Source organism: Oncorhynchus gorbuscha, linkage group LG06, assembly GCF_021184085.1.
Source record: "Oncorhynchus gorbuscha isolate QuinsamMale2020 ecotype Even-year linkage group LG06, OgorEven_v1.0, whole genome shotgun sequence".
Classification (NCBI taxonomy): domain Eukaryota; kingdom Metazoa; phylum Chordata; class Actinopteri; order Salmoniformes; family Salmonidae; genus Oncorhynchus; species Oncorhynchus gorbuscha.
Window position 1 is genome coordinate 36023570 of NC_060178.1, and position 11838 is coordinate 36035407.

Below are 11838 nucleotides of genomic sequence, written 5' to 3' on the forward strand. Positions count from 1 at the left end.
TTACTGTGCAGCTATTCATCGACCTGGCTAAGGCTTTCGACTCTGTCGATCACAACATTCTTATTGGCAGACTCAACAGCCTTGGTTTCTCAAATGATTGCCTCGCCTGGTTTACCAACTACTTCTCTGATAGAGTTCAGTATGTCAAATCGGAGGGTCTATTGTCCGGACCTCGGGTAGTCTCTATGGGGGTGCCACAGGGTTCAATTCTCGGGCTGACTCTCTTCTCTGTATACATCAATGATGTCGCTCTTGCTGCTGGTGATTCTTTGATCCACCTCTACGCAGACGACACCATTCTGTATACCTCTGGCCCTTCTTTGGACACTGTGTTAACTAACCGCCAGACGAGCTTCAATGCCGTACAACTTTCCTTCCGTGGCCTCCCAACTGCTCTTAAATGAAAGTAAAACTAAATGCATGCCCTTCAACCGATCGCTGCCCGCACCTGCCCGGCCGTCCAGCATCACTACTCTGGACGGTTCTGACAACTACAAATACCTAGGTGTCTGGTTAGACTGTAAACCCTCCTTCCAGACTCACATTAAGCATCTTCAATCCAAAATTAAATCTAGAATCGGCTTCCTATTTCGCAATAAAGCATCCTTCACTCATGCTGCCAAACATACCCTCGTAAAACTGACCATCCTACCGATCCTCGACTTCGGCAATGTCATTTACAAAATAGCCTCCAACACTCTACTCAACAAATTGGATGCAGTCTAACACAGTGCCATCCGTTTTGCTACCAAAACCCCATATACTACCCACCACTGCGACCTGTATGCTTTTGTTGGCTGGCCCTCGCTTCATACTCGTCGCCAAACCCACTGGCTCCAGGTCATCTACAAGTCTCTGTTAGGTAAAGCCCCACCTTATCTCAGCTCACTGGTCACCATAGCAGCTCCAGCAGGAATATCTCACTGGTCACCATCAAAGCCAATTCTTCCTTTGGCCGCCACTCCTTCCAGTTCTCTGCCGCCAATGACTGGAGCGAACTGCAAAAATCACTAAAGCTGGAGACTCCTATCTCCCTCACAAGCTTTAAGCACCAGCTGTCAGTGCAGCTCACAGATCACTGCACCTGTACATAGCCCATCTGTAAATAGCCCATCCAACTACCTCATCCCCATACTGTATTTATTTATTTATCTTGCTCCTTTGCACCCCAGTATCTCTACTTGCACATTAATCTTCTGCACATTCTACCATTCCGGTGTTTAATTGCTATATTGTAATTACTTCTCCACCATGGCCTATTTATTGCCTTACCTCCCTTATCCTACCTCATTTGCACATGCTGTATATAGACTTTCTCTACTGTATTATTGATTGTGTGTTTGTTTATTCCAAGTGTAACTCTGTGTTGTTGTATGTGGCGAACTGCTTTGCATTTTCTTGACCAGGTCGCAGTTGCAAATGAGAACTTGTTCTCAACTAGCCTACCTGGTTAAATAAAGGTGAAATATATATATAAAAAAATTTAATAGTCTACAAGTACATACAATTTCCAGAGTGGGCTCTCTTCTAATTCTGAAGTTCTGACGTTACATTTTATGAGCACCAAGAACACAGTGAATGGTAAATGGATTCAAAGGGAACTCGCTCTACTGGTGATTTTCTGAAAGTGCAATCCTAAAGGACGGCTGTGATTGGTTAAATGACCTATAATGTACATTGCTATGTATAAAATGGGTCATTTAGTTATAAGTACCAGTGAGCCCACTCTGGAAATGTTATGTATTTAAATAGTATATTGTTCCAAACAATGTGTACAAATAAGCTAAATCAAAAAAAGGTTGTTCTGATCTATTCATATTTGTAATGTTTAATAAATTAATGCAAAAATGTGTATTTCAGAATCCACGTTATAGCACACTATAAGGAGTATATTGACTGTCACACCTGTCCTTGTGATTGTCCCCCCCCCAGGTGTCTCTTATTTTCCCTGGTGTATTTATCCCTGTGTTTCCTGTCTCTCTGTGCCAGTTCGTCTTGTATGGCTTTGCCCTTGCCTGTTTTCTGGACTCCATACCCGCCTGCCTGCCCTGACCCCGAGCCTGCCTGTCCCTCTGTACCTCCTGGACTCTGAACTGGTTTTTAGCTTTTGCCTGTCCATGACCATTCCCTTGCCTACCCCTTTTGGAGTGATTAATGAATATCAAAGACTCAAACCGTCTGCATCTGGGTCTCGCCTTATGTCCTTATAATTGACACCAAGATGTTGTCTGTATCATATACGGTTCACGGATCATAAGATCTTACAGGAGGCATGTATAGGTCTAAAACGGCCCCTTTCATCAAGACTTTCTCAAAAATGGTTTCTGATACAAATGTAAAAAGCATTGTGGAATACCCTAATGCTTATGGTTTACTAATAGATGATTCCAAAGCAGTCATTACTTACCAGTCTATTACAAACCATTGGTTCCACCCTACGGTCTTCTGAAAACCCACCTGTAATAAAGAAATAAACATTTTCTTGATATATTCATACACTAATATAACACAGTATCATAACTTGCATGATAAAAGTGATACAGAAATGTTCCCTCAATGGCAATGGTCAATGGCAGTGTTGGCTACTTAAGTAACTTCAATAGGACATTTCCAAGATTCAATGGTTTGTACTAAGAAAATATTGTCAATGTGTGCCACATCATTCAATCCTTCTGCTCTTATTTCCTTTTGCCACTAATAGTTTTTTTTCTATATGTAATGTTCTTAGTACTATATCCTTCCTAAAGAGTACTCAAATCTCTCTACAGCTACTAAATCAGGGCAGTGTACTCCCATTAAAGTAGTCCCTGGCCTCTTCATTTATAGCAGTATGAGTGCCTACAGACTCAGAATGTGTTCCAAATGGCACCCTATTCCCTATATAGTGCACTACTTTTGACCATAACCCTATGGGCCCTGGCTAAGAGTAGTGCACTATATAGGGAATAGCATGCCATTTGTGATGCTGCCTCTGTAAACATGACTGTTTTGCTATGCCGTGCATTCTGGGAATTCTGTCGGCTTGGTTAAAATATTTGACCTTGTTAAGTAACATATAATCAATTTGCGGTTAACTTGCCTAGTCAATCTGATTTATTGAGTCAAACTGTGAAATCAGTTTACAAGGAATTTGCTGTGTGTGTTTTAAGCCAGAATGTAGATCAAGTTTCAAATAAAGTAAATATAATTTGATTTATGTCATAATCATAGCTTATTCTAATATATCATAAATGCTTTGGCATTTGCATGTATTTCAGGTATAGTGTAATTGGGGTAAGTTACTCCCATACCTACCAACTGAAAGGTGTTCTTAATGTGGGCCTAATTCATTATATCCTAGCAGTTGCTGTGGCAGATGCCCTTCAAAGTGCAAAGATGTCAGTGTCCTTAAAGTAGGCAACTGCAGGAATCTGTTTCTAGAAAATCTGTGTCAATAAACAATGGTTTAGAAAACAGCAGGGCATTCAGAGACATGCACCTCATATGACGCATATCAGATATTGGAATGTAATGGACACAGTGGAGCAAAGTGACATGTATAGGACTACATGCAAATAGGACTTGATTTATATGATATTCTATCATTAGTATTCAATGAGTGTAGGCTATTACATGACAGCAGAACAAATTAATGTTTTAGAATAGAACAGAACTTTAAGGTGGAACTGACCGTGTTTTCACTACGCTGCAGGTATGAAACAAACAGACAGTCATAATATTAGTCCAAGATATCAAATCCCCAGTTTATGCTACAAAATCAACTTCATAAGAGGTTTTAAAAATAGGTTCTATTTGACAAAAAAATCCATGATGTACAGTAAGACATTGTTGGCTGAATAAATGGATGCAGTTCAATGCATGATTTATATAAGTAGTCCAACAAATATTGCTATCAGGTTGTAAATCACAGTTGGCCTGGTACTTTGTTTGCTGCCTCCACCCATTCGGGACACAAGTAACTAAGGCTGGGAATGACAATTACAATCAAACTAGTAAGGGCAATGATCACAAGTCAGTCATAATGTGGCTAATAGCCTACTGTATCTGTTTATTTAACAAGTTAAAAACACGGAGCCTAACGTTAGCTAACTAGCTAGCTGCTGGGAGGATGTCATTGGAGGAGTGGATGAGTGAAAGACTTATTCCCTCATATAGTTTCAGTGGCTACAGCTAGAGATACAGGTGTCAAGAAATTTGAATCGCTATGCTAGCTAGCTATGCTGAACTTGAACGACTGTTATCCAGTTAGTATATCTCTTGGGTTCGTAAATTCACTTAGGCTATCTACTGTGATTTCAAAGCACTCTCGTCTTGAGTAAGCCAGAGCGCAGAATAACTGCTGAATTTATGAACGCTCAACACCCGCTGAATATGACCTGTAAAAGTCGGCAAAAAAAGTTATTACATTCTTCCGTGCAGCACAGTTAGTCACTAACGCTCTAGATAACATGTAAACGGTCTAACCAGCTCTGCTAGGGCGAGTAAAATGGTCAATAGTGAGGTGTTCTCTCATTTGTGTCTGGAAGTCGCAAGCAAGCTAACCACCTTTAGCTAGTTAGCTTGGGTGATTGACTGCCGTTGTGAGGAACACTCCGATCAACCCTACACCTCCGGCCTGAGAATCCAGTGTCAATAGTGCAGTGTGCGCTCGGAAAGCGAAACGTTCTCAGTTTACCAGCAGACAATCTGACAATGCACTGAATTTACGAACACAGAGCCCACTCTAACACACTGGAGGCAATTTACGAGCACACCCTTAGTTGTCAATCAAATGTATTTGGTATCGATCAAATGGGCATGCAGGCATATTCCCATTCAGTTGTCAAAACGTGCGTTGCGATAAACATGCATTGGCAGGCAAGCTACAGAAAAACACTATTCCCAATTGTTTATAAGTGCAATTTTGACGGCCAACTAGCTGAAAAGGTTTCAGAGGGTTCATCCAATGTTCCCTCGTTAGAGTTTAGCTCATCTCACTCTTGTTAGTATTAGTTGTTGATCTTGTTGTTATTGATGAGCATAACTGAGGGAAAGCAAGCCTACCTTTTCATGGTTGTTTGATCAATACGTTTCCAAATATGAGAAGACGCCAGTGCTACATATTTGCAGAAATCCATTCTGGTTCATGTTGTGGCTTTTGGCGAATGCATTCTAATGATCTAAAGTTATGCTGTTGCAACTGTCTGTAAACAAACACATAGTCCAGTTCAAAGTGAATTATGGCAGGCCAGTATGGCAAATGGTTTATTTGCATAAAGGCCTACTATAGCTCTGATTGGCTATGGCTCACTGGTCTGGGTAGACTCTGGTACTGGACAAGACAGGTGTTTTTATTAGGTTTTATTCACTGCAGTGTCTATTAATTGTCCAAATGCACGGCCGCTTTCCCACTCTATATTGCTATAGAATTTTCACAAATGCCTTTACTTCATTCCCAAACATTTTATGAATTTATGGAAATGTGAAAATGGCTACATTCCCACAGAGTAGGCTACATAAACAAGAAAGAATATATTTAGTAAAAGAAACTAAACACTTTTGGAATGGTGCTCAACTACTGTAGCGGGCGGCAGGTAGCCTAGTGGTTAGAGCGTTGGGTCAGTAACCGAGGAATTGATGGATTATATCCCCGAGTTGACTAGGTAAAAATCTGTCGTTCTGCCCCTGAACAAGGCAGTTAACCCACTGTTCCCCGGTAGGCCGTCACTGTAAATAAGAATTTGTTGTTAAAGGTTCAATTTAAAAAAAAACTTTTAAAAAACAAACAATACAGTCAGGATTTAAACAATGGGGTGCATACATTTGTGAATGGCAGTCAAATCCATCAGATACGGTCGATTATGAATGTCGAGCCCCGTGTCTTGCGTTATATCATCTCTATGCCAGTATGGTGCCAGTGTGTCCCCGCTATGTTCCCTGACCAATAAAACCAAGAGCTACCACGAACCTATCAACATGACAACACCCGATACGTCAATATACTAATCAATTGCCTATAGACGTGTGTATAGAAGCATGAAACCTACCTTCCCAATGCAAAAAACAATAATAATTGGAACGTTTGTCATTACACTTGACATTACGTTTTTCGTCCTCCATCCACTACACTGTCGCCATTTTGCTTAAAATTCTGCAGGTTAAACTATAATCTGAGAGGTATTTTCGCAGCGGATAATTTTTTTAAATGTCAGTTGAATAGCACAGCGCATGGGACTTCTCTATCGTTGATTCTGCAAAATGCTATGAACATAATGTCATAGAATCTGTATTTTATTCCACTCCTGCTCAATTTAATTGTGGCAATGATCTCAACAAAACGAACCTTCCCCTATTCAAAATATGGATCATCCCAGAACCAGATCACTGAAGAAAAATCGTTGGGTTAAATTGAGTTTGGAAGATGGTCAAACTGTGGGGTGTAGTAGAGTGATACAGTTAACCAACACACACCGTCAAATATTATCATAACACAGTAGAACATTACATTGTAGCCTGACACCATCAAATGTTACATATTACTGTACATAGATTTCACTCAACATTGTATTGGACAGGTAGCCTCTTACAAATCCTCCTGATCTCGCGAGTTTACATTCTATTTGGAAAGAATGTAAATTTACGTTCTATTGTGGGCACGAACTATCTTGATCTCGCGATGGTTCGTACGAGGCTTTTGGACAGGTGGGAGTGGGGGGAAAGGACATAATAGCGAAGGTACATTAAGACATTACGTAATCGTTTGAGCACAACCCACAAGAGGTTTCTTTCTTTTTATTGCAGCTGTCTTGTGGCTAGAATTGGGATCATGCACACTGATGGAGATTTCCAGACTTTTCGGTGAACGACATCATTTGGCTCCGTTCACGTAAAAGAACCGCATCATTTGCAGCAGTGTAAAGTACTGTAATCACTTTACAGTAATACTTAAGTATTTTGGGGGGGATATATGTACTTTACTTTACTATTTATATTTTTGACAACTGTTACTTTTACTTCACTACATTCCTAAATCAAATAATATACTTTGTACTCAATACATTTTCCCTGACACCCGAAAGTATTTGTTACATTTTGAATTGCTTAGCAGGACAGGACATTTGTCAAATTCGCACACTTATCAAGAGAACATCACAGGTCATCCCTACTGCCTCTGATCAGGCGGACTCACTAAACACACATGCTTCGTTTGTAAATTATGTCTCGTGTTGAAGTGTGCCCCTGGCTATTAGTACATAAATAAAACAAGAAAATGGTGCCTTCTGGTTTGCTTAATATACTTAAGTATATTTTAGCAATTATATTTACTTTTGATACTTGAGTATATTTAAAACCAAATACTTTTAGACTTTTACTCAAGTAGTATTTTATGGGGTGGCTTTCACTTTCACTTGAGTGATTTTCTATTAAAGTATCTTTACTTTTACTCAAGTACATGTATGACAATTGGGTACTTTTCCCGCCATTGATCATTTGGCCCCAAATCGACCTGCAATTGCAAATGTCCAATGTAAAGCCAAAAAAGTAAGCTCCCATTATGTCAGAATGTGCTATGCATGATCAAATAAACATTTACTTGGCCAAATGATTAGATCGCACTGCTAAAATGAGCGTGGACCAGAATGACATGCTCTCCCTACTATTATTTTTTTTCTGCAGTGAGGATTCACCATCTTCAGATAATGATTTTGTAACTTATTTATTTTTTAAAAAGCAGCAGTAGCAGTATGCATATCCGGGAGCCAAATGAACGGCTCTTTCATCGATGCAATTTGGTTCCCAACGTTCACCAAAAACGACCCATCACTAATCATGTACAGTATAATGAGATAATGCTAATCCAAAAAAAGGTAGTACCCCTTCTCCTTAACCACTAATTGAAATATTTTTTTATTTGTAGTTAATTTTTTACCTTATACCCTACAGTTTCTTTGTGCATTACTTTACATGTGGCTGAACTGTGCTGTAATCAATTACATTATATTACTGTATGTCAGGAATGGATACCTGTACAAGTCTATTCCATCCTTATTCTAAGACAAACTTGATAAATAACTGGTCTCTCACTCACTTTATCACTTTTGAACTCATCACTCCTAAGAACTGATAACCCTGTGGGGGGTTGCTGTTAGAACTTCACAAATGTCTAATAATACCACTCACATATCATGTATCATATGTCCAGACTCTGTTTGTGACTAAATAAATCAGGAAAACACATAGTAACATGTACTTTCTACAGTCATTGGTAACAAGGCTACTGTACATTTTCAAAGCAGTATATTTGTGAGTTGCCACAACTTCATTACAGTTGCATAAAATATTCAGCAGAGTCTGCAATTTAGCAGGCTATTTCTCGACAAAGCACAGGTAGGCCTACTGTAGTCTATCTTGACCAATCTAATCAAGTTCAAGAGGAAGGCGAAAAGGCGAAAAGACAGGAAGGATAGCTGCCAGCCAGCAAAGCATTATAGTGTATAACATCCTCTTCTACGGGTCTAAGGTAGATGATATGTAGCCAACAGTACAGTATATCGTTATATCCCCTGATTGTGACTATGCTGTCACGGTCGGCTGTTGGACAGAATAGGGATTACAGTAAATTTGCCTAATGAGCTGGTCCTTCTAGAAACTAAGTGAATTCTAAAATGTTCCATGTTAAATATTTTACTGATGAAAATGTGCTACTATTGTATTTTTAATGCCTCGCTGCTCTCACACAAGTAAACCAGTCAGCTTTAACCCAAATTTAAATTTTATAATGATGATAACACACGGATTTTACATTATTGATGTGATTACATTATTTGCCCAAACAGATGGCCCCAACCATCCATCACATTCTCGTTGCTGTTGCTATGTTTAAGTAAACAGCATATTGAATGTTTCTACAGTTACGTTTTTAAATATTTTCCAAACCTCTTGTGTCTGAAAGGGAGTGTGTTGTCAACAGGCTACTTACTCTGAACTAATGATGCACATTCTTTAACAGCAATGTTATAAGAGTTGATCATTAATACCTGCAACATTATAGTGTACCCGCACAAATGATATTGGGGGCAGAGTTGCAGAGTGGATGTGTAGACTGCCACTGTTCTATTGTTCAAGTGTGTCAAGCTACAAATGAGTGTGTGTCAAGCTACAAATGAGTGTGTGTCAAGCTACAAATGAGTGTGTGTCAAGCTACAAATGAGTGTGTGTCAAGCTACAAATGAGAGTCATAATATACTGTTTTACTACATAATGTAAAGCATGCACTCTAAAAATGTATTGGTTTAAAACAACCCAATTTGGGTTTTTCGGTAATCCAGTGCTGGGTAAATATTGAACAGAACACACGCTGGTGTACGTTGACCCAGCCCGTTGGGTTGCGTGAATAACCCAACATGTTGGGTTATTTGGATCACCCAAATATGAGTTCATTTAACCATCAGTTGGGTTTACATGTAGGTTATATACAATGGGTGTTGCCTATGAGGGGCATGGCTTTGAGTGAATAATTTGCACGCTACATATTTTGATGTTTGATAGTTACATATCCCAACCATGGGGTTTGGTATAGGCTCTATCAAAATTGTCAGCAGTCAGCCTTACCATTTTTATAATAATTACAACCCAACTGATGAACCAGAATGACATTTACTCTCACAGGTAGCAAAAAAAGAACTATCTGAAAGCCACTCCTCTACTAAGCCACGCCTCTAGTCTTCTGAGCTGACCTGCTGGGTCATATCTCAATAACCCAGGATCAATAAACCAGCAACCAGCATCCATAACCCAGCAGTTTTTACAGAGAACAACTCAACTAAGTGACCCAAGGCCTGCAAAACAGCAGCTGGATCAACCAAACAACACAGACGTTTTTATAATGTGTATAACACAACTTCCAATTGGCACCTGTATCCATATGGTTCATCCATCCATATGGATTGCTACTATTTTGACTCAAATGTTTCTATTTCTTATCATGTAATCTAGATCATTTTCATTTCCTGTTAAATTGTGTATCTTTAGTGTCTTGTTTACTCCATCATGAGACCTCATTTATATTTCATCAGAAGATAAATCCCAATATCAGGGACAAGCTGGCGATAAATGGTTTCATTTTAAAGACCTTGGTTGAATTTCTTCCAAATGATATTGCTGACAGAGCCTCAATTACATTTAAACTAAACCTTCTGGATAATAGCCTCAGCCATGATCAATTATAGCAGTAATACCTAGGAAATAGCTTGTTTTATCCCCTTCTCCTCCTCCTTCGCTCAGGTCAGACTTGATTTAGCCAATCCCTGTTCTTCGTTCTAATCTAATCTGATAATACTAGTAATTTAAATGTATATCAAGGATTGGCTAACAGTGCCTTGGCAACAATACTTTGAGGCGACGAATCAGGGATTTGTTCTTCAGTAGTAATTATGTTTTTATCCCTAAAAGATTGATGGCTGTCCTGTCTCACTACCAATGTGAATCTAACACTGGATCTTTAGATGTCCCATTTAAAACTCATTTAACTAACATATGATGAAAGCAAGGTCATTCTTAAATCACACTACTGTATACCTTGTGACTATAAGGTGACCTTTTCCACAAAAAATACATAAAAAATGTATACAGTGGGGCAAAAAAGTATTTAGTCAGCCACCAATTGTGCAAGTTCACCCACTTAAAAAGATGAGAGAGGCCTGTAATTTTCATCATAGGTACACTTCAGCTATGACATACAAAATTAGAAAAAAAATCCAGAAAATCACATTGTATGACAGAGGTCAAACGTTTTCTGTAAGCCTTCACAAGGTTTTCACACACTGTTGCTGATATTTTGGCCCATTCCTCCATGCAGATCTCCTCTAGAGCAGTGATGTTTTGGGGCTGTTGCTGGGCAACACGGACTTTCAACTCCCTCCAAAGATTTTCTATGGGGTTAAGATCTGGAGACTGGCTAGGCCACTCCAGGACCTTGAAATGCTTCTTACGAAGCCACTCCTTCGTTGCCCGGGCAGTGTGTTTGGGATCATTGTCATGCTGAAAGACCCAGCCACGTTTCATCTTCAATGCCCTTGCTGATGGAAGGAGGTTTTTACTCAAAATCTCACGATACATGGCCCCATTCATTCTTTCCTTTACACGGATTAGTCGTCCTGGTCCCTTTGCAGAAAAACAGCCCCAAAGCATGATGTTTCCACCCCTATGCTTCACAGTGGGAATGGTGTTCTTTGGATGCAACTCAGCATTCTTTGTCCTCCAAACACGACGAGTTGAGTTTTTACCAAAAAGTTCTATTTTGGTTTCATCTGACCATATGACATTCTCCCAATCTTCTTCTGGATCATCCAAATGCTCTCTAGCAAACTTCAGATGGGCCTGGACATGTACTGGCTTAAGCAGGGGAACACATCTGGCACTGCAGGATTTGAGTCCCTGGCAGCGTAGTGTGTTACTGATGGTAGGCTTTGTTACTTTGGTCCCAGCTCTCTGCAGGTCATTCACTAGGTCCCCCCGTGTGGTTCTGGGATTTTTGCTCACCGTTCTTGTAATCATTTTGACCCCACGGGGTGAGATCTTGCGTGGAGCCCCAGATCGAGGGAGATTATCAGTGGTCTTGTATGTCTTCCATTTCCTATTAATTGCTCCCACAGTTGATTTCTTCAAACCAAGCTGCTTACCTATTGCAGATTCAGTCCTCCCAGCCTGGTGCAGGTCTACAATTTTGTTCCTGGTGTCCTTTGGCAGCTCTTTGGTCTTGGCCATAGTGAAGTTTGGAGTGTGACTGTTTGACGTTGTGGACAGGTGTCTTTTATACTGATAACAAGTTAAAACAGGTGCCATTAATACAGGTAACGA

General features: G+C 39.8%; 1 protein-coding gene across 8 annotated transcripts in view; it reads right to left on the reverse strand.

Moving 5' to 3' along the window:
* The window catches only part of LOC124037892 (zinc finger protein 644-like), a 44363-nt gene extending 38190 nt beyond the window's left edge, over window positions 1–6173 (reverse strand). For 3 of the 8 annotated variants that reach the window (XM_046353099.1, XM_046353097.1, XM_046353101.1), the window contains exons 1-2: window positions 6027–6173; window positions 2408–2457 (exon numbers count right to left, since the gene is read on the reverse strand). Coding sequence is in view for 3 of the 8 variants with exons in the window: in XM_046353097.1 (XP_046209053.1) it covers window positions 2408–2457; window positions 6027–6080 (104 nt within the window). In the remaining 5 variants the exon portion in view is untranslated. Of the gene's footprint in view, window positions 1–2407; window positions 2458–3670; window positions 3686–5043; window positions 5190–6026 lie in introns of those variants that run through there. The other 5 variants (XM_046353102.1, XM_046353103.1, XM_046353098.1 and 2 more) reach the window with 4 other exon arrangements.
* Between the last annotated feature and the right edge of the window lie 5665 nt (window positions 6174–11838).